At 43.1% G+C, this 22934-nt stretch overlaps 1 protein-coding gene across 2 annotated transcripts in view; it reads left to right on the top strand.

The window, feature by feature from the left end:
• NDRG1 (N-myc downstream regulated 1) overlaps nucleotides 1–22934 on the top strand; it is a 154997-nt gene that overhangs the window by 76768 nt on the left and 55295 nt on the right. For both annotated transcript variants that reach the window (XM_030219403.1, XM_030219410.1), the window contains one exon: nucleotides 4646–4681. In XM_030219403.1, the coding sequence (XP_030075263.1) occupies nucleotides 4646–4681 (36 nt within the window). The remainder of the gene's footprint in view (nucleotides 1–4645; nucleotides 4682–22934) is intronic.

Genomic DNA, 22934 nt, shown 5'->3' with positions numbered 1-22934 from the left:
AGAAAAGGTGTAATCAGCAAAACAAGAACAGGTAACTGAAATATGGATCAATTATAACATCTATATCACATTTGTATACTATCTAAATAGTACCTGGGGATATCAGGATATATAGCTGCTCACAGGTTATCAAATGTAACTTTCACAGGGCCTCAGCAAAGAGATCTTTAGATGAGTTGAGCTTGTGGCCAATGAGAGCCCAGAACAACGAAAGTAGCTGGTCACATCACTGCTGATTAGCTCTTATTTGTGTTAACTAAAGAAGGAAAAGAATGAATAATCAGTTCTCTGTAACAGCTTTAAATGTAAACATGCACCACCTGCTGGCCAAACTAGAGAACTGTAATTCAATAAATACAGTTTTACAGGCTTAAAACCCACTGTTTTGTCACACTGCCCTAAAAAGCCAAAGCATAGTAACAGTGTAAACATGAAGTCCAAAAAAATCTAATCTTTTAGTGAATAAAGTCTCATGATGTAATCCTTGACTGCAACTAATACAGTACTGTGTTCCAGCTTTAACGTCTCAAAACTCTTGTGGACTTTTGGTTCAGGCTTGAAAATGCATTCAAATGTTAAATGGCTTCCATAGTGAGACATACACAGTGACTACAGGACATCTGTTAAGTTAGCTTATTGTTGACAAAAATGAGTTACTGTGTTCTTGCTGTAGGGGGGATAGGGGCAATGCACAAAAAAATCTGATTTTCTGATTTGCACTCAAAACTGCAAATTCTATAATGGCAAGTGTGTAATTGCTGCTTATAATACTAAGGGTAAGGTTAATGCTTTAGATACTACATTTCACATTGTCTACTAGGCTGTCTTTCATACCTAAGGAAGTGGAGGGTTACGACTTGCCCAAGATCACACGGAGCAGCAGTGGGATTTGAACTCTGCTTCCCTGGCTGTTGGCCCAGTGCTGTAACCACTAGATGAGTACTCCCACTCCATTTCAGTTCCCAGCCTTCCCTCTTCCATAGCCCAGCCAATCAGCAACACTACTCTGGCCGAGAAGTTTGGCGTTTGTCTTGAGCAATAGCGGGGCTGTAGCAAGCTGTGTAAACATGGCCAACAGGTCACAAGGAAGGCAGGGCACCAAAAGTGCTAGTGTAAGACGCACCCTACCTTGTATGTGGGTGGATTTTATTTTCTCTGTGATCAATCTCCCCCCCCCCCCCCCCCCCTTTTTTTTTTTTTTTTTTTTAAACTTTTATCCTATTCTCTGCTCTTCCCCCCCACTCTCGTCCAATCTTCCAATGTTGATTGGACCTTTTTACTGACCACCTTTTCTGCCTTATTTTTTCCCTGGAGCTTTTGACTGCTGGTTGCTTCATATTTCTGGTAGTTTAGACAACCACGCTAGTATTTTTTTTTTCTTCCCTATAACTTCCCTTATTCAGATCAAGCCGCCTCAGTGCTCCTTTTATTGCTGCTCGGTTTCCATGTAGTTTTCATGCTTTGGGTTGGGGATAGGCCTCAACACACCTTAATTGGCTGCCTTGAAATCATGACCCTAACCTTTAGATACCAACCTGAATTGCACTAAATGCATGCTCATACCATTGTCGCAATTAAGTGCCGACATAACACAAATGGGCTGTTCAGTTAGTTGCCTGACACCAGGGCTGCTTTTGTAGACAAAAGAATAAACGAACCAGGGACAGGAAAGGAGACAGAAGGCTAGAGAGTGACTGTGACAGTTCACTTGCTCTCTTCCCTGTAGGTTGACCTAAGGTTACATTAAATCTGGGTTTCCCCCCAGACACATTCTCCTTTTTCCAGGGGACTGTTGGGCATTTGGAAGGTTTCCCCCAGACATTCCCTCATTTTTCAGGGGACTGTCAGGCATTTGGAAGGTTTTGTTAAGCCTGGGCTGGCTGTCTCGCCTTCCCTGAACCTCCCCCTTCCAAGCCTCATGGTGCCCTCCCTGAACCTAATTTTAACATGCCCCGGTGGTCTAGTGGCCTCTTTGGGGCAGGGAGAAGCCCACTCTTGTGCCTGCTGCCATTTCAAAATCGCCACCAAGACTTATCAGTGGCCTTGTAAAACTTCTGCGGATATCAATCTGCCCAGTTTGTTTAATCTATTTAAATTGGTAGAATCTGAAATTCCCAATTCCCCCACCCCCCCTTTTCCCTGTGACTTTTGCTCACAACCATAAAGAGGATAGGACTTCAGCCACTTTCTCCACCACTGTTCTCGTATGTCTTTAACATGTCCAAAAATTCCATCTTCACTGAAGCCGTTACAGGCCTTGCCATGTTACCACCTACAAGAAAAATACAGCAGAACACCTGTCTCTTTGTCTTCTCAGGTTTTATCTACACAACCATCTAGGTTAGTGAGGCTGTTGCCAAATTGAAACAAGAGTAGCAGCCTCTTGGCTTGAAGTAGAAAAAAACAGATTTGAGGCATTGGCTTTGTAGTGGATGACTTGGCTTCATATCTATTGGTCTGCAGAATGTTTATTGGACTGTGCTTCTGAATCTAGCTTTTGTTATACTGCTGGTACTACTCCCGCATAGATACACTTCTGATTTTTGGCATGCTTAGTTTTGATACCTAATAGTACAGATTCTAAAGACCTAAGGCAACACTTACTAGAGAATACTTAAGATCAAACCCCCAAACTGGCTATTAATTTGGCAAGTGAATTTTAACATACAATCTACATTCCCTTCAACCCTCATGTTGCCTGAGATACACCTACCTCATTAGACTACAATACAACCTGTATTTGTTATCAACCGAATTGGTGAATGCCATTACGGTATTATGTAAGCCACATTGAGCCTGCAAATAGGTGGGAAAATGTGGGGTACAAATAAATAAACTTGTCAATTCCAATGGTTCCAGAGGTATTTAACAAATATTGCAGACCAAGGGAAAGTGAGGTTGTGTGGTGATAGAAATCGATCATTATGTGGACCTGGTATAGATATTACCTAAAGCAAAAGTCCATAGGCCATTATTAAATTGGACTTGGGGAAAATCCACTATTTCTGGGATAAGCAGCATAAAATGTTTTGTACTTTTTGGGGGATCTTGCCAGGTATTTGTGACCTGAATTGGCTACTGTTGGAAACAGGATGCTGGGCTTGATGGACCTTTGGTCTGTCCCAGTGTGGCCATACTTATGTACTTATGAATTTACTAACATTAGACTACTATATATCTTATACATAACTACCTAGAGCTAGATTCAGTAAATGCCCAAAGATAAGTGCCAAAATCTGTGCTTAAACTTTATTCTGTAGAAGGCACTGAGCGGAATGACCTTTTACAGAATACTGGCTTAGTATGAATTTTACACTCAACTGATGGCATTTGTAACCACAGAAAGACGGTATATTAATCAAACCTGTTTATTATATATAGGTACTTATATTGTACCTGGGGCAATGGAGGGTTAAGTGACTTGCCCAGAGTCACAAGGAGCTGCAGGGGGAATTGAACTCAGTTCCCCTGGATCAAAGTTCACTGCAGTAAACCACTAGGCTACTCCTCCACTAGCAACAGTCCATGTAGAAGCCTGCCCTTGCAGATCAGCAGTGCGGCCGCGCAGGCTTCTGTTTCAGTGTATTTCCCGCATCTCGGCTGTCTTTTCCGACAGGAACGCTTGCTTTCATAGATCTTCAGAGGCATTGGAGATATACATACATTTTACACACTCCACAATCAAAACCCTGACCCCTGAGGCAGGCATTTTTTTTAACGCCAAAACACAGCCCATGTCGGGTCATTTGTCAAAACACTCCTGTTGTCTTAGTTTTGAAGGCCCAGTGTTGCTTTTTTGGTTTGTGTACTTTCAATGTATGCTGTATACCCTCTCTGTTTGTTAAACTTGATAATAACAAATTACTTTTGCATTGCCAACTTCTTCTATCACAGTACATTGATCAAGTCAGTCTTTGTTTATGAAATGTAATCAAGTCCATAGGCTTATGTGGATTAACAGAATCGGATAAGCTCCTAGAACAGTTGCTGGCCCTATAGCGAAGAATCTTATACTTAAGAGCCTGGTAGATGTATACAGGTGCATAGCCAGAAACCCAATTTTGGGCAGGCAAGAAAACTCCAATCCCCAGTACCTTTCTTTTTAAAATCCTTTAGTTCTTTGCTGGCAGCAAGTAGTAGCTCGTGCTAGCCCCAAGCGTCCCCTCCGACACAAATCCTTGTTAAGGAGTTGGTAATAGTTCATGTAGCCTACATGAAAAACATAGTAAATATTAAGAGTGGCCTCTCCTTTTCCAGACAGTAGGGCTGTAGTTCTACCACATGGGGAGGCAGGGTGTTTTCTTTGGGCTTCAGCATAATATTTCCAGTAAAAGGACTGCTTTTCTTTGGGTCAGCAAAGGTTTATGCACGCCTGCTCATACAGGCCTGAAGCCCAGGCTGTGCTTCATCAGCCTGACAGCAGGGATCTCTTCCTTGTAGGAAGCAGATCTTAAAGCAACAGTAACCTAACACTAAACTTTTTCAGCCTTTCCAAATCCCACAAGACGTAAAATGTTGGACATGCAGAGTATAGACTATATAATCTCAGCAGGCTGTTCTTTCTAACAAGCACCTCTTTCTGGCATCTTAAGTGTTTTTTTAAACTGATTACAAAAATGATTGTGTGTTCTGTCTGTCTTTGTAGGGGATCACTGTAATCTCTCAGGACTTCGATGTTCAGGTAAGTGGTAAAAACAAAAAGTTTAACTGCAGTATAAAATTATTTCAGTGATGGCTATCGTAACAGGGAGAATGCTTTGGCATGTATTCCCAGGCTTGAGAGTGACTTTGTTGTGTATAGCTAGAATTTATTTAATCCCCCTGCCTCTTAAATCCCTAGTACACCAGGTGGTACTGGAACTTGACCTTCATTCCTATGTCAACTAAAGGCTGTTGCTCTGCATATCATTAGTCAGGTATTGTCTTAGTCCACTTATGGCTTGTTTGGCTGGAAGCTCAAGAGGATCCACGAATGTGGAGAACTCAATAGATCCCACAGGGCAGCAAACAGAGATGAAAGTGGGCAAAGTAAACCAGACTTATTTAAAGAACTGGGACTAAAAATAAAATCAACACAGTTTATTAATGTTTCCTTAGAAATGACTCGACACAACATTGTGTTTCGGCCTGGCGGCCTGCATCAGGAGTTTTATGTCTTAAGGAAAGACTGATGGTCTAATTTTACATTTGGGTTGAAAAAACAGAAGGCTTGAAATAGCAACATAAAGTTGGTCTTAAAAAAAGACTTGTGTCAAACTGTAAGGCACTGGAATAAGCACTGATGCAGTAGTGAAGCTTCACTATTGCATCAGTGCTTATTCCAGTGCCTTACGGTTTGACACAACGGTCGTTTTTTAAGACCAACTTTATGTTGCTATTTCAAGCCTTCTGTGTCGAGTCATTTCTAAGGAAACATTAATAAACTGTGTTGATTTTATTATTTGTTTGGTCCCAGTTCTTTGGATAAGCCTGGTTTACTTTTCCCACTTCTTTTATCTTTGGCTGGAATAAATGTGGGAGGGGATATAAAGGGGGAGGGAGGGTGGGACTGTTAGATGGTTGAAATTGACATGGCAACACAGCTCTACTAAGGAAGGTTTCAGTACAAGTGGAACTTTTTATCTTCTTCCCCCCCCCCCCCCCCCCCCCCCCCCCCCCCCCCCCAGGGGAACAGCAACCTGCCAGGCCATATGCAATCAAAGGAGTCTGGTCAGTTCTGTAGTTAATTGTATAAACTGCCTTCTGAGTGCACTGCATGGGCTGCTGAAAACCAGATCAATAAGATCTATGTTAAAGGCAGAACCTGCTATCCAGTTAGTGCCAAGATTGTCCAGATATCCTGGTCAGCAGTACTTTCTGGGCATTGTTGGGGCAGAGCATGGATGTAGCCAGGGTGGTCCCAGAGCTTATTCAGACAGCAGTAATTACTCATCTTTGGGAGCAAAACAGTTGGTGAGGAAATCTGCCAGCTCAGCTTTGTCACTTTTCTTTCTATAGATGGACTTTGTTCCATGAACAGCTTTGATCTACTATATCTCTATTTGGTGCTACTTTTTCTGTTTCCTTGAATATTGCTGTTATCCAGGCAGTGGCGTAGCCAGACCTGAGATTTTGGGTGGGCCCAGAGCTAATATGGGTGGGCACGCACTGTCTATATAAGTATGAGTAGTGTCTCTTGGGATCCTACAAAATAATGCGTTAGAATTCACTTGATGATGGATTTCTAAGTAGTCTGCCCAACAGCTGCCCTGCATCAGTATAACCACATACATACTTAATGGAAAAATTGATATTCTTAAATATAATTACATTATCCCACAATCTCTCCACTGCAAAATGCTATACACAAACTTGTGCAAAAACACACTCATATCCTTACTAAAGCTACTACTACTACTACTATTTAGCATTTCTATAGCGCTACAAAGCCTACGCAGCGCTGCACAAACATAGAAGAAAGACAGTCCATGCTCAAAGAGCTTACAATCTAATAGACAAAAAAATATAACAGCACTAATTCCAAGGACAGGACGAGCTACAACCTTATGCGTGGAAAGGCAGAACTGTAATTACACCAGGCTCTAAAACACCAATACACTACCTCATGAAAAAAAAAGCAAAACAAAAAGGGCTGCCAATACTACACACTATCAGAATACTGCACATTGATCACACATGAACAACACATGACACAATGGACATGACACAAGGAACTAGAAATCAAAAAATATGAAGGCAAAATACTGAACTGGAAAGTTAACTCAAGAAGTCAGACTCAGCATGCAGCAATACCAGAAAAATTGAAACTTGCATGCAAAATATCACAGATTCACATTTCCAAAAGCTGACATATTCCAATTAATAAATTCTGAATAAAATACTTTTTTCTACCTTTGTTGTCTGATCTATTCGCTTTGATAAAATTATGATGTAAAAAACCCCCAAAATGTATTACCTGCTGCTGGGCTGGCAGCTTCTGCTGCTTGGCACTGGCAGTAAAGTTACCTGGGGCCGAGACAGGAACTCGAGTCCGATCCTCGAATGATCTCTTCTTCTCAATTTGAACTTTCGAAGACCACCTTTCTTTCCCAATTCCCATGTTTCCAGGGAGGGCAGGGCCAGGTTGAAGCTCGCACAACCCTACGTGCGTGCATGTGGCCATGTGCACCTATTTTTTTAGCCTGCCCTCCCTCAGACCACGTCACGAGCGAGCGGAGGAGCCAAGCGGAGCGCGAGCGAGGCTGAGAGCACGCTGCCGTGCACAGCCATGTCCGGGTCCGCTACCGCGTAAGAGGATGGATGTGTGGATAACCACGACGGCGATGCACTCTCTGCCTCTCTGTAAGCCCGAAGGTAGGTGGGCTGAATCTGATCGATCATGTCTGAGTCTGAGCGTGGGTGCCCGCGACGCGACGTACGTATGTGCGCTTGGGTGGTGGGAGGGCCTGAAATCGGAGCCTGTGGAGAGGAGAGATCAGCTGCCAGAGCGCCGCAGGTGCCGTCTCTGCCATCAAGTTAGTCTGCTGCGTTGCTGCTGCAGTTGTGTGGCGCTTGGGTGGGCGGGCCTGGGCCCACCCAGGCCCACCTGTAGCTACGCCCCTGTATCCAGGAGTTCTGTGGGGACTGTGTTCTGGATATTCAGCACCCCCTCACTAATCTGGATAGTGGTGCTGAATATTCATCTGATATTTTTGACTGTAGTGGCTAAGTATTGGCCTTCCCTTGCTTTTGGGTTTATGGGACTGATGATCAGAAGCAAACGCAGGTGTTAGAGGCTGTTAGCACCATATTAATGCCTGCGTTTGCTACCGCCCCATGATCGGAGCCCCCAAGCACATGAAAAAAGCGTTCACGGGCTCTGAACGGAACTAGCATGCAAACGCATGCAAAACAGGGCTCTAAGTGCAAGTAGCATGCAAATGCATGCTAAATGTATTCTTTCCCAATGATCAGCGAGCTGGTGTTGGGGTTTGCAGATCATTGGGGAGGATGTACTGGTTAGGACTTGGCACCGCCATTTTCGAGGCGGCGCCAATGGAAGAGAAAGGAGGCCACCTCCCTCCAGTGAAGGTAGGGGGCTGGGGAACGGCTGCTAGTCCACCAGGTCGGGGGGGGGGGGGGGGAACTTGACTCATGGCCCACTAGGTCACCAGGGCTCCATTTGAGGGGATACTAGGGGGGGGGCAAACCTTACATTCAGCAATATTGCTTGCAAAAATGTGAAAAGAAAAGTAAAATAAAGCATATTAAGCAATAGAAGGGCGAGGGAGGCAGGATCTGGCACTCATTTTTTTTATGGCTGCTCACTTGGGGGGGCGCGCTTCTATACACATACACAGGTCTACGCCCTGATCATGACTGAATAGATAGGGATGGGCTGGGCTGGAGTGTAAATTTTAATAAGGGGCTTCAATGTTAGCTTCAGAACTTAGTACAAGAACAGTACTAGGCAGACTTCTACGGTTTGTGCCCTGAGAAAGGCAAGGACAAATCAAACTCGGGTATACATATAAAGTATCACATACCATGTAAAATTAGTTTTATCTTGTTGGGCAGACTGGATGACCATACAGGTCTTTATCTGCCGTCATTTACTATGTTACATGGTGTGTGTGTCTGGTCTCTTGCTCTGCAGCAGAGACCATAGATCCAGTGGTGGTGAAGCCCCGTCCTCTGAGACACATGGACCCATGGTAGCAGGCTGTGCTCTCCTTCCTCATTCTCACCAACTTCTCACTGGATGGGCGGCTGCTGCACAAGCAGGAGGAGGAGGGTTGCAGGGCAGTGCTGCCTGAGTGGGTGGGAGGTTGGCGGGAGGGTTGTCTTTGCTGCCTGCGTGCTGGTGGGTAGTGCCAGAGAGGCAGGGAGCCACAGCTACCTCAACTCAAACTCTTTCACTGCCAGACCAATCAAGCAAGCAGAGAAGAAAAGATTACATTATTTGCTTGTTAAACTACTATCATATTTCATCACTATCATGCTACCCCAGATCCTTATGTAATACTAAATGTATATTCTCTTATATATTTCTACTATTCATGATGTATTGCAAGCCACACTGAGCATGCAAATAGGTGGGAAAATGTGGGATACAAATGCAATAAATAAATAAGATGACCAATCAAGCAAGCAGAGAAGAAAAGATATTGGATAGGTTGCAGGAGAGGCACCAGCAGGTGCAAACTTGAGGGATTGGAGGGTGGGAATCTGCTGAGCTGAACAGGATCTGAGAGGCCTTCCGATCCTTGTAGCCCTCCTCACCTGCTTCAGTAAGAGGGAGCTGTTAGCTTTATCTTGTGCAGGTAAGGGCTTTCCTCACTCTTTTGACCTATGGCTAAGTAATAGGGAAGGGTTTATACTTATTATGGGGGGGGGGGGGGGGGGGGGGGGGGAGGGAGTAGTTGACAATGATCAAGACATCCCTCAGTAGATGGATGAAGGAAGGTGATTGGGGTCAGGGCCGCCGAGAGGGGGGGGCAGGGGGGACAAAGTTCCTGGGGCCCAGGCCTCCAAGGGGGGCCCGGCGCCACAGTCCCACCACCACTGCCACCAGGCCCCTTCCACCCGAACCCCCACCAGCGGAAGTGCTGTCTTCTGACTCCGGCGTGTGCGGCCCACACAGACGCGCTCCTCTCAGCTGATCTTCGCTGTACTCTGCAGGGCTTCTGTGCATCTGACGTCCTGCACGCACAGAAGCCCTGCAAAGTACAGTGAAGATCAGCTGAGAGGAGCGCGTCTGTGGGCTGCGCACGCCGGAGTCAGAAGGCAGCACTTCCGCTGGTGGGGGCTCGGGTGGAAGGGGCCCGGCGCGGAGGTGGGTGGGACTGTGGCACTGGGCCCCCCTCAGGGGGGGCGGAGACAACCTGGGGGTGGCAGTGGGAGCAGGGCCCAGGGGTGGCCTTGTCCCGGGCCCGGCCCAGTCTCTCTGCGGGCCTGATTGGGGTAAGGTTGCCAGGTAGTGGTGTCCCTGGCCTTCATCAATGTATATGTAAAAGCTGCCTTGGTCACCCATCCCCCACTACCAGTTTTCCCTCCACTCCCTTTAAAACTTGGCAGTTTGGGGGGGGGGGGGGAGACAGATATGGGTATTTTATATTATTGTTACTGGTCAATCTTGTTGGATACTGACCGTTATATTTTCTTTGACTGGTGAATAAACATGATTTTAAAAAACAAACAAAACTCAAAATGCTTGGTACCTAGCTCCTGCAGTGCAGCCAACAACAAGTGGGGGTCCTGAGTAATTTTGTCCAGCAGTGACAACATCCTGCTATAGAGTCCAGAAATCCTACCTATTCCCACTTAATATTGAGCTTTACGGGGATTTAATGCCTCCCTGTCCTAGACTTATTGTTTTGTTTTGTTTTTTCTCTCCCCCCCCCCCCCTTTCTCCATTGCCTACTCTTTTCTGTAACTGTTTGCATATCGCTTCCTGATGGATTTCTGCAAAATTTCTCGACAGTTAGTTTAAATCTCTCCCTCCCCCCTCCCCCTCTCCTTATTCATTACCTTTAACGTTTCATAATTACCTTTAGATCCCCTTTGAAGAATCCCACAGAAGCACTTTAGGTCCATCTGGTCTGCATTTCACAGCATCTTGAGATTTTCTGTGCTTTCTTTAACTGTATTTGATGAATGTTTTGTATATTTCCCAATTGCTTTCTGATGGCTTACATTGATATCTATGATTGGTTTCCACGTATTTTTGTTTTGGCTTTGGATATTTGGAGGATTGTTTCATGTACTGACTCACTACTACATTGCTTTACAGAGCAGGTTACTCGTTTTCCCAGAAGGGTTTCTAAGCGCCAAGAGAGTGACAAAAGTTTGATATGGATGTAGTCAATTGTTAGCACTGGCAGAATCTCCATCACCTGGTTGAGATTTTAGAAAACACGCTTTAAAAAAACAAATCTGTGTTTTCATCTGCTGGCCCCATTGTAATTGCTCAAAGTATTTTCAAGAAATTCTGGAAATCTCTCATGTGGTTTCTCCTGTTACCACGTTGTGCACCTGTTACCTGATGTAAAGCTGATTTATATACTTAGATATTCAATCACATAAGTGACTGTAACAGACTGTTGGTGGTGGTATGATTGTCAAACCTGCAAGGACTGAAAATGAAACTTGAGTTTATAAACTTGGAAACAAATTTAGAATGGAGTGAAACTTTTAACATAAGAGAATGGCCTTAAAGCTTTTGGAAAGAAAATGTGACATTTACTCAGTTTGCTGGAAGACTTGAAAGGTTTAAATTGCTGTTTTAAGAATTTTTTTTCATGATAGTAAATAGTTTCATGGCTCTCTTCCTTTATGAATTCTCTCTCTATTATAGGACTATCCAGATCTTTCTGGGTGGTTTCTAAAGTGCTTTAATGCAAACTATTTATGACGGGCGGAAAGGACAGAGTCTCAACCCTAAGGGTTTTTCTTATTTTGTTCTTATTTTCTTTCATCCAGACAAAACTTTGATATGCTTTGCATTCATTTTGCCAGCATGGGAATTACAGTACATTACATGTTATCACTGGGACCACATTTTAGGAAACCAAGTTTGTGTGCTAGTACGGGTGGACAAACACTGGCGGCCCCTTTTCACATTTTGAGCGATCTTATTGAATATGCCATCAGAATTCATTTGAGCCTGAAACTTAAGTAGAGGAGTGTGGTAGCCGTGTTAGTCCACTCTTAAGGTTATCAGTAGAAATCAAACAAAATAAAACATGGAAAAGAAAATAAGATACCTTTTTTATTGGACATAACTTAATACATTTCTTGATTAGCTTTTGAAGGTTGCCCTTCTTCGTCAGATCGGAAATAAGCAAATGTGCTAGCTGACGGTGTATATAAGTGAAAACATTCAAGCATTACTATGACAGTCTGACAGGGTGGGAGGATGGGGGTGGGTAGGAGGTATGCATGGGGACATCAAAGCATATCATTGATATTCTAACAGGATGGGTGTGAATAGGTGAGGGGTGGGGTGATCAACAGGACCAGGACACTGTACCAGTGACTTCACAGTGAGAATCCTGAAAGGTAACTTTAAAACTATACAAGAAGGTAAGACCTTTGAAGTCAGAATGATTGAATATTTTAACACCCAACAGAAAGGACTTAACAAGGATCTGGGGTTCCTAGCCCATTATAAACCATAAAGCTGTATTTCTCTGTTGATCACCCTCCCCTCACCTATCCACACCCATCCTGTTAGAATATCAATGATATGCTTTGATGTCCCCATGCATACCTCCGACCCACCCCCACCCTCCCACTCTGTCAGACTGTCAAAGTAATGCTTTGATGTTTCTCTTATATATACTATCTGCTACCACATTTGCTTATTTCCGATCTGACGAAGAAGGGCAACCTTCGAAAGCTAATCAAGAAATGTATTAAGTTATGTCCAATAAAAAAGGTATCTTATTTTCTTTTCCATGTTTTATTTTGTTTGATTTCTATTGATAAGCCTGAAACTTGAAAGAGTAGGGAACCTAGACATGCATACGAGAACTACAGTAAGGTGTGTGTGGAGGAGGGTGTTAGTGTAGATCACAAGCGGCAGGTGCAGGCGAACCTGAGCTGTGCTGGGGTTAGACCTAAGTGGCTGTGGCGTAGCCCTAGGCGGGTGGCTAGGTGTTTGACAGTAGCTTTAAAAGAAAGCAAAGCTAATCTTTACCTTGTCTCACTGTACTTACCCACCAGAAACTTGCCAACCTGATGCCAGTTAGTTGGCTTGCTTTTATCCCTCTTGTCTTATGTCTTTCTCAATACTGACCATCAGTGCTGTTTAGTTTGTAGGCTTCTAAAGTCTTTTGCACAAGGGCACTAGTCCGTATTCACAGTGCAAATAGATCATGTTGGGTACAGCACATACTTTCAAAGGTCCCTGGGGATTTTAGGGAGCCGTATCACCAGTTGCTCCTATGTGTAAACTAGAGATTAGTTTTGAATTTGTGGTTGGCTTCATCTATCTGGTATATGTTCTGGAAAAGTAGCTTTGCTGTACATAGCAATGAGAAATAAACTGGAAAACCCCTGTCACATCCTCAGATTCCATATTAATGAGGCAGCAAGCCTGAAAACCTTATTAGGTGAGTCTGACGTCGGTGCCGGGCAAGATGGTGGAGGCTATTATTAAGAATAAAATTGCAGAGCATATACAAAAACATGGACTGATGAGACAAAGTCAGCACGGATTTAGTGAAGGGAAGTCTTGCCTCACCAATCTAATGCATTTTTTTGAGGGGGTAAGCAACATGTGGACAATGGGGAGCCGGTTGATATTGTATATCTGGATTTTCAGAAGGCGTTTGACAAAGTGCCGCACGAAAGACTCCTGAAGAAATTGCAGAGTCATGGAATCGGAGGTAGGGTATTATTATGGATTAAGAACTGGTTGAAAGATAGGAAGCAGAGAGTAGGATTGCGTGGCCAGTATTCTCAGTGGAGGAGGGTAGTTAGTGGGGTCCCGCAGGGGTCTGTGCTGGGTCCGTTGCTTTTTAATGTATTTATAAATGACCTAGAGATGGAATAACTAGTGAGGTAATTAAATTCGCCGATGACACAAATTATTCAGAGTCGTCAAGTCGCAGGAGGAATGTGAACGATTACAGGAGGACCTTGCGAGACTGGGAGAATGGGCGTGCAAGTGGCAGATGAAGTTCAATGTTGACAAGTGCAAAGTGATGCATGTGGGTAAGAGGAACCCGAATTATAGCTACGTCTTGCAAGGTTCCGCGTTAGGAGTTACGGATCAAGAAAGGGATCTGGGTGTCGTCGTCGATGATATGCTGAAACCTTCTGCTCAGTGTGCTGCTGCGGCTAGGAAAGCGAATAGAATGTTGGGTGTTATTAAGAAGGGTATGGAGTCCAGGTGTGCGGATGTTATAATGCCGTTGTATCGCTCCATGGTGCGACCGCACCTGGAGTATTGTGTTCAGTACTGGTCTCCGTATCTCAAAAAAGATATAGTAGAATTGGAAAAGGTACAGCGAAGGGCGACGAAAATGATAGTGGGGATGGGACGACTTTCCTATGAAGAGAGGCTGAGAAGGCTAGGGCTTTTCAGCTTGGAGAAGAGACGGCTGAGGGGAGATATGATAGAAGTGTATAAAATAATGAGTGGAATGGATCGGGTGGATGTGAAGCGACTGTTCACGCTATCCAAAAATACTAGGACTAGAGGGCATGAGTTGAAGCTACAGTGTGGTAAATTTAAAACGAATCGGAGAAAATTTTTCTTCACCCAACGTGTAATTAGACTCTGGAATTCATTGCCGGAGAACGTGGTACGGGCGGTTAGCTTGACGGAGTTTAAAAAGGGGTTAGATAGATTCCTAAAGGACAAGTCCATAGACCGCTATTAAATGGACTGGAAAAATTCCTCATTTTTAGGTATAACTTGTCTGGAATGTTTTTACGTTTGAGGAGCGTGCCAGGTGCCCTTGACCTGGATTGGCCACTGTCGGTGACAGGATGCTGGGCTAGATGGACCTTTGGTCTTTCCCAGTATGGCACTACTTATGTACTTATGTACTTATGTAGGTTACCCAAACTTCAAACCTGACAAGGTAGAAGCCTTACTGAATTGGGCACTTTTAGTGTTTGTGTCCCAAATGAAACTAAATATTAACAAAAATTCTTGTTCCTATCTAAAATGAAGTGTGATAGCCTTTTTTTTTTTTTTTTTTTTTTGAAGCAAGGAGAAAAGTCCTAACACAATACATTCAAACCCTCCATGCATTTTCAAGGAAAGAGCTTGTTCAGTACCAGAGACAGTAGCTCATGGAAATGCACCTTTTGGAGGAGAGGAGACATAGAGGTTTGATCTTAAGTGGGTCCAGGAGCTGGATAAAGCCCAGTGGGACAGCTTGCCATAAACAGTGCTGCAAGCACAGCCTTGGATTATTCTGCCCAAAAGGATGGGCAGAAGGGCAGCTATTTTAGATTAGTCCTTAGTGGAATGCAGGGCATAGTATGAGAGTTAACATGTTGGATCCACTGGGAAACGGTGATCATAACATGATCAATTTTGAGCTGATGATCGTGAAGTCGCTAAGGAAATTACTGTAGCAGTATTTAATTTTTGAAAGGAAATGAAAATGAGAGGAAATAGTTAAAGCTAAAAGGATCAGCTGTAAAGGTTAGGACTTTAAATCTGGCATGGACATGGTTTAAAAATACCATTGTGGAAGCCCAGACCCAGATGCATTCCACATATTAACAAAGGTGGAAAGGAGCAAACCACAGCCAGTGTGCTTAAAAAGTGAAAGAAGCTATTGGAGCCAAAAGAACATCCTTCAAAGAATAGAAAGAGAGGATCTGAATAAAGAAAATAAGCAACACAAGCACTGTCAAGCTAGATGCAAAGCAGTGATAAGAATTCTAAAAAAAAATATGAAGAAAAACTTGCCACAGAAACACTCATAGTAACACATTTTTCAGGTATATGGGAAACAGCCTGTGAAGGGAATCTGTGGGACCATTAGATTATGAAGGAGCAAAAAGGGCACACAGGGAGGGCAGGGGCTTAGTGGAGAGATTGAATGAATTCTTTGCTTCAGTCTTTATGGAAGATAATGTAAGATCTACCTGTACCAGAAATGGTTTTCAAGAGTGATGATGCAGAAGAACTGAAACAAATCTCTGTGAACCAGGAAGATGTACTGAGCCAAATCATCAAGTTAGTGATACATCACCTGAACCAGGTTGTCTACACCCCAGGATACGGAAAGAAAACATTGTTGTTGATCTGTAACCTGTCGTTAAAATCATCCATAGTACCTGAAGATTGGAGGGTGACCAGTGTAATGCTGATCTCTTAAAAATGGTTCCAGGGGTGATCTGGGAAGCGCACAGACTGGTAAGCCTGATTTCAGTGCCGGGCAAAATAGTGGAAGCTATTATAACGAATAAAATTCATGGATAAAGGTGAGCTGGTTGTGGTGTATCTAGATTTCAGAAAGCTTTTGACGAACTTCCTCAGACTGAGAAAATTAATCATGAACTATGGGCTAGGAGGCAATATCCTTCTGTGGATTAGGAATTGACTAATGGAGTTGCGCAGGGATCTGTACTGGGATTGGTGCTATTTGGAAATCTGAATGATGAGTGAGGTTTTGATGCAGATTGTGAAAAACTGCAGGAAGACATTTGGAAGACTGGGCATCCAAATGGCAGATAAAATTTTAATGTGGACAAATGCAAAGTGATGCACATTGGGAAGAATAATCCAAATCAGTTATCTGATGCTAAGGTCCACCTTGGGGGGTCAGCACCCAAGAAAACTCTAGGTGTCATAGACAATACGCTGAAGTCTTCTGCCCAGTATGAGGCAGTGGCCAAAAAAAGCAAACAGGATGCTAGGAATTATTTGGAAAGAGATGAAAATAAGACCAAGAATATTATCTCTCGCTGCATGGTGCGACCTCAGCTTGATTGAGTTCAATTCTGGTCATGTATCTCCAGAGCTATGACAAGAATTTGAAAAGGTTCAGAGTGACCAAAATGATAAAGGGGATGGAACTCTTCCCATATGAGGAAACGCTAAAAGAGGTTGGGGTTCTTCAGCTTGGAAAAGACAGCTGAGGGAGGGATATGATTTGATATGTAGAAAATCCCGAGTTACTGGACTAGATGGACTACTGGTCTGACCCAGTATGGCTATTATCTTATGGGTATTTGACCGTTGATGGAGCTGTAAATTATGTAAATACCCTAGGATTTATAAGTAAAGTTGGAACTCTTACACCAAGTCTTGGACTGGCACTTAAACCTCTTTCAGCAAATTAACTTGGTTGGATAGAAATTGAACTGTGTTGATACTGAGTGAATTGTTTGATATTGAGTGAACTATTTGTTACCAGAAAGTATGAAGTTTGGATATCAGCCTATTGCAGCATTCTAGTAAAGCTTGCATTTTTAAAATTATAAAACCTGGCATGGAGAATTATTTTGGAGTGAGAGTAAAGTGTATTTGTTCCAAGACTGTTAAGAGTGTAGCTTAAAACTCTACAGCCTACTGGAGTAAAGTCCGGGCCTGCGCCAAGCTCAGTAAGACTTTTGTAATGACACTGGTTCAGGTGCTGACCCAGCGCTTGCTGGTGGCTGCAACTTTGTGGTGAGCCTAGGGTTACATTGTGTATTACACCCGGAGGGAGTGAGAACTGAAATTAGCACTGTATGAGATTTTGCCAAATGGCTTCTATCTTTTGTTTAGGACCTAGACAACTATTTAATATCATGCTGAAGAGACCTTAAGTTTCTTTAAGGTTGTTTTTACCCTCTATTTTGAAGGACAGCTGTGGAAGGTTTTATATAAAGGACCATATTTAAAAAATAAAAAATAATCCTTGCCAGCAGGCTGAGCTGTAAAACAGTTGGACTCTGTGAGCAGATGGCCTGTTATCTCCCATCAGATTACTGTGCTTGGTGCACGTGTGTGCTTGGGTTTTCTCCCCTCAGGTGCTGGTTTAATGTTGCTTTGCTGATGCGTTCCAAGTCAATATCTGGTTTATCACCATCTGTTCTTCCCCCCCCCCCCCTCTCCTCCTCTCTATGCTAATACATGTAGGCAGGGCCTTAAGACTGGGGGGGGGGGGGGGGGGACAGAAAACTATGGCTCCTCTTTAGGAAAAAGGGAGCCTTAATCTGGATAGAAAAAAAAAATCTTAACGTATTTAGGCTGAAAATTTTAAACAGTTGCTGAACCATTATGGTAGAGAATACAGTAACATAATTGTGAAGTGACTTCTTAACATTGCAAGCAGATCAGCCATCAGAGGATGGAGGGGATTCCTGTGTTAAGATCTACTGTCTTTTATTTATGGCTTCTTGTAGTAGTTTTTCTAATCACAAACTACAAAGCTGTGAATCAATTTAAAAATGTGTATACTGGCACACAACTTAACTTTTCCTGGTCCCTAAGGGGGCCCATGTGAGTCCAGTAGCTTTTATCCATCCTATTCCAGTTGTCTTAAAATATAGTACTGGTGTCTTCACCCACACAACTTGAGGGCCAGAAAGGAAGTCTGATTTTGGAAAACCTTTCCTTTCCCTCCCCTCCCTTACCAGTATTCATGTAAATCTGCAGTATATTGTGCCCCAGCCTATGAAGTGGAGGCACTTGCGAATGGTAGTGTTAATACAGTAATTGCAATAGCTTAGCCAGAGTCTCCCATCACAACCAGTAACATGACCCTCCAACCACCCCCAACCCATGACCTTTTTTTGAGCTGATTGAGTTTATGCCTTCTCTGAACAACAAACCCTTTAACAAAGATCAACTATAGAAAGACTTCCTCACCCACTATAGTTCAACGCACCTAGCCAGGCATGGTGGGATCTGAAAGCTTATACAGAGGTATATAACCTGTGCTGTGAGAAGCACAGACTGGCAGTCACTAGTTCTGAAGCCCTTGGCTTTTGCCTGTGACTGCACATTCAGAGGTTGTGATGGTGCTGGATGTGACTGACCATTTTCCATGCAAGCTATAATGAGAGCGACAGGGAAAGGGAACCAGTGCTAAGATGCAGGACTGTGCTTCTGTTACTGGTGTGAAAGGTGCTGGCTTTGCTCCCAGTGTGGACTTTTCCATAGCCTATTAATATGCCATAAGCTGCTTATTGCCATGGTTTGTTCTAGCAGCTTTTTCCATGAGGGTAGAAAAGTCTTGGTCATTTTGTCCTTGCATTTTTAATGCATGGAATTAATGCATTAAATAGAAAAATGGAACTGGAGCGTGTCTTAGCATTTTGTGTTCTGGAGTGGTTGTGCCCAGAAGCTGCGATGTTGATCTCGACATAATGTTACATTACAGGACATTATACCCCACACACCTGAGTTCAGTGTGGCTAACATGCCAGAATAATAGAAAAATATAATGCATAAAATTATCAATACAAAAAAAAAAAATCACATTTAAAAGTCAAGACTCAGCATAATTATCATTAAATCGGGCAATTTCTAAATAAAAAAACAAATTCAGTAATTTCTGAAATGACATAATTTGCCTGACCTCGCATTCACATGTGAACCTGGGCATAAGACACCTAGAGGCCTTTTCATTCTGAGCGTCAAGACTTAATATTTACAGCAGTTTCTCCAACAGATTTAGATCAATATTTACTCTGTAGTTGGCTTTTAAATCCTGGGTATTCAGTGCCAGCTGCTATCCAAATCTTTGCTGAATATTTGGATAGGATCCAGACCATCAGAAATAACTAGTTAAGTGGCAGTGTTCAGTGCCAGGTTGTCTAATTTTTCAGTGCCGCTGGAAATCAGTAGATGGCCCTGGTCAGTGGTACTTAACCAGGTAGCTGGTGCTGGCACCCAGAAAGTGCTTTTTGAATGTCTGACAACTGCAGCATGTTGCTGGAATGCGGACAAACTACTGTCCGGGCATGTGGGTTTCATAATCTTTACTTTGGTTCCTTTTGGGAAGCAGTGTGTCTAGTGGCCAGGAAGCTCTGGAAGCTTGTCATGGACTTGTTAAGGTCAGATAGTTCGGGCAGTCTGTTTTGGAATTATGCCTGTGACCCTTCTAAGAGGGAAGGGTAAGACTCCAACAAATGTGGGGTAAGCCCGAAAATCATATTCTTATTTGGTAGCACCTGGATTTTGACAGATAGGGGCTGCTGCTAAGTAGTTGATCTCATAAATGTCCACCAAGTACCTGAGTCTAGCTGTAGCCCAGGAGAGCAAATTTTGCCTTGAAAGGGGTGGAAGGGTATGGATAAACCTGCAAATGGCAAGCCTATGGTGATAGACTTGAACTGTAGAGGGTTTGTTAGTGAAGGAACAGAATTGTAGAAACACATTTGTGGGTAGTCATTTCAGTGATCATATCCTGTTTTATAACTTACAACCTTTATAGCAGTGTGACCACATGAAGTAACTTTTTGTTTTGTTTTGTTACGTTTGTATCCCGCGCTTTCCCACTCATGGCAGGCTCAATGCGGCTTACATGGGGCAATGGAGGGTTGTGAGTTGCCCAGAGTCACAAGGAGCTGCCTGTACCTGAAGTGGGAATCAAACTCAGTTCCTCAGTACCCCAGGACCAAAGTCCACCACTCTAACCACTAGGCCACTCCTCCACTCCTGAATTCATGCTTCACTTGTAAAAGGGGTCTTCATCTTGCATCTCTTTATTAGGTGCTCTTGCACTTATTTTAACAGGCATTTCACTATGACTGTTTAGCATCTCCCTTTTGCTCGATTGAAGGATCGGCACATCACTCAGACACTCGCCCATCCCTAGTATATTTTTTATCCTAAAGCATTTTATTGTGCCACAATAGGTGCCCGGAAATGTGCCCCTGGAAGATAAGGCATAAGTATGTGCTATAGACACCTAGGGCTGGATTGAGTAAATGGTGCCCAGACTTAGTAACCATTTTAGATCCACGCTAAGCAGACTTTATAGAATAGTGCTTAGTGGGTTGCAGCTCCATACTTTGGGTGCAAGAATTTTAGCCTGCTGAAACCTGATGCCCAACTGATAGCATTTGGGTGTAGAAATCTCACTGTTATAGCATGGCACCTAATTTCCTGCAATACCTATGTCCCTCTCATGGTCATGCCTTGAAATTTAGGTACCCATATTATAGGGTATAAGGCAGCATGCAAATTCACGCAAACAGGAAGGATAAATTCCCTACAGAGCCAAAAACCACAGGAAAACAGAGTAGGGAAGGGATGTAGGTAAGCCAAATCAGTGATGTAGTCCAGGGGTGGGTTGCAGTGACTCTTATTAAGCAGATATCAAGGCACATAGACTAGACACGGCACTGCATTTCCGCAAACAGATTGCCTGCTTCAGGAGTCAGCATGTGCCTCTGGGCTACGTCATTGATTTTTGGGTGGCCTACGTCCCTTCCCTGCTCTTTCTGTAGGTGTGCTGTGCATGCAACTAAAAAAAAAAATCAGTGCAAATGATCTCCAATAATTGGTACGTAATTGACTTAACTTCCAAAACTGGCACCCAACTTTGGGCGACCTTTTTAGAATGCATGGGATAGGGTGTTTTGTGGGGGGTTTATAGGTGGGTGTGTAGATTTCCAAGGGCAGAAGTTGTATGGAACTGTGGTTGACTTGGAAGCAAACAACATGTCTTTAACTGCATAATAAACTTTGGAGAAGTTTATTTGTCTTGGAACAAGAGTAGCATTAGTGGTAGCTTTTGTAACCTCGTGTACTTGGCAGCCTAGGTGCTATGTTTTATATAAGGAGGTTAAGAACCTGTCTGATATTGGGAGGAGAGACTGGGTTATAATACCCTGCTGCCTGACCCCATTGGGGATAAAGGGTTTTGATGTTTTCCAGAATGGAGGCATTGAACCACTGCATGAAAAACAGAATGCTTGAATTGTCCAGTCTGGCATGTCCATAAAACAAAGCATAATTGTATTTGGCTTGTGTTTTTCATGAGCAGTATAAAGGTGGATGTGATAGATGAGCTCTCTCTGTAGTAAAAGATCAGTGATCAAACCAGGCTTTGCTTTTGAGGCTGTGACGAGCTGAAATCCATGGCTCTCACTTGTCATTCAGTTTAAGTTCTATCTTCCTTTTGGCTGTATTGCTGTACACAATTGGTCAATCTGGGGGTTAGACATTTTTAATCATTTTTTCAATGTGTTTTAATCTGACTAAGTGCTCTTCATCCTAAGCTCAAGACTTCATATTTGCTGCAGTTTCCCCAACAGATTCAGGTCAATATTTAGTCTCTGGCTGGCACTGTAATCCTGGATATTAAGCAGATATCTGCATATGGTCAGAATTGCATGGTTAGTGGTGCTATTTTAGCACTGGGGTGGTCTGAAATTTTCAGCTGTATTACCTGGAAAACACTAAAAATCCTTAAACTGAAAACTTTAGACTTTCGGTTTTTTTTAATGTTAAAATGTCTCCTCCCCTTCTATTAACATGCTGTTAACAATGCTGCACTTCTGTTTATCAGTGCAGCATGTTAACAGTATTCCACATCTTGTGGGATAAGTTGGTTTAAAGACTCAAATGTTTTTGTACAAAATATTGAACACATTTCTGTTCCCAGACAAACCAGTAAGTGTAGTTAATATAATAAAATAGCATTGTGAGGGCTCTGTTCTCTTAGTAGATCATGAGTAGACACTATATATATATATATATATATATATATATGTATAGACACTATAAATATAGTGTCTACTCATGATCTACTAAGAGAACAGAGCCCTCACAATGCTATTTTATTATATTAACTACACTTACTGGGGCCACGTTGGATTCTAGTGACCTGAAAGAGAGCTGCCAAACATCATCCTATGCTGGGCCACAGCACTGCTGATCAGTGTCTCAATGACATCCATCCCCCACCAGCCCACCTTCAAACTTAGTTGAGGGTGTGGGGTATCTTCGTTGTGAGCATTTCCAAATGCATTCTCCTTAAGCATGCAGTTCTTCCTCATCCACATTCCCTTTTCTGTCCTGAACCTGGGTAGAGGCAGAGTAGCAGAAAGACAATGGTGGCCACCTCAGAGGTCTCCAGGGGCCACCATTGGCTCCTAGGCTTGGCATTGAAGGACACTGAACTAGGGTATGTGTCGGAGACCATCTCTTCCTCATTCTTGCCTCATAATGGCAAAAATTGAGGCCATCTTTGAGGTAGACAAGTTTTGAGCTTTAAGCTCAAACTCAGAGGGGTCAGTTATCTCCTCTCAGCTTCCTCTGATTTTGTGATCTAATGATCCTTGTCTGCTGGTGTGTGGGTGTTTCTCTGCTAAAATAATCTACCCTATTGAGAACAAAGCCAGTGCATTGGTTATGTCAAAGAACCCTGCACCATAAGTTTGAAATTGAAATAACTATTGGGAAAATAATTTAATAATGCAAGAAACATGCAGTAAGAATTCTTTCCAGTCCAATGAAGTCTAAAGGCAGGCGTTGAGCTTGG

The sequence above is a fragment of the Microcaecilia unicolor genome, chromosome 1 (genome assembly GCF_901765095.1).
Source record: "Microcaecilia unicolor chromosome 1, aMicUni1.1, whole genome shotgun sequence".
NCBI classification, from domain to species: Eukaryota; Metazoa; Chordata; class Amphibia; order Gymnophiona; family Siphonopidae; genus Microcaecilia; species Microcaecilia unicolor.
The sequence above is the reverse complement of the archived record's forward strand: the minus strand, read 5'-3'. Positions and strand labels throughout refer to the sequence as shown.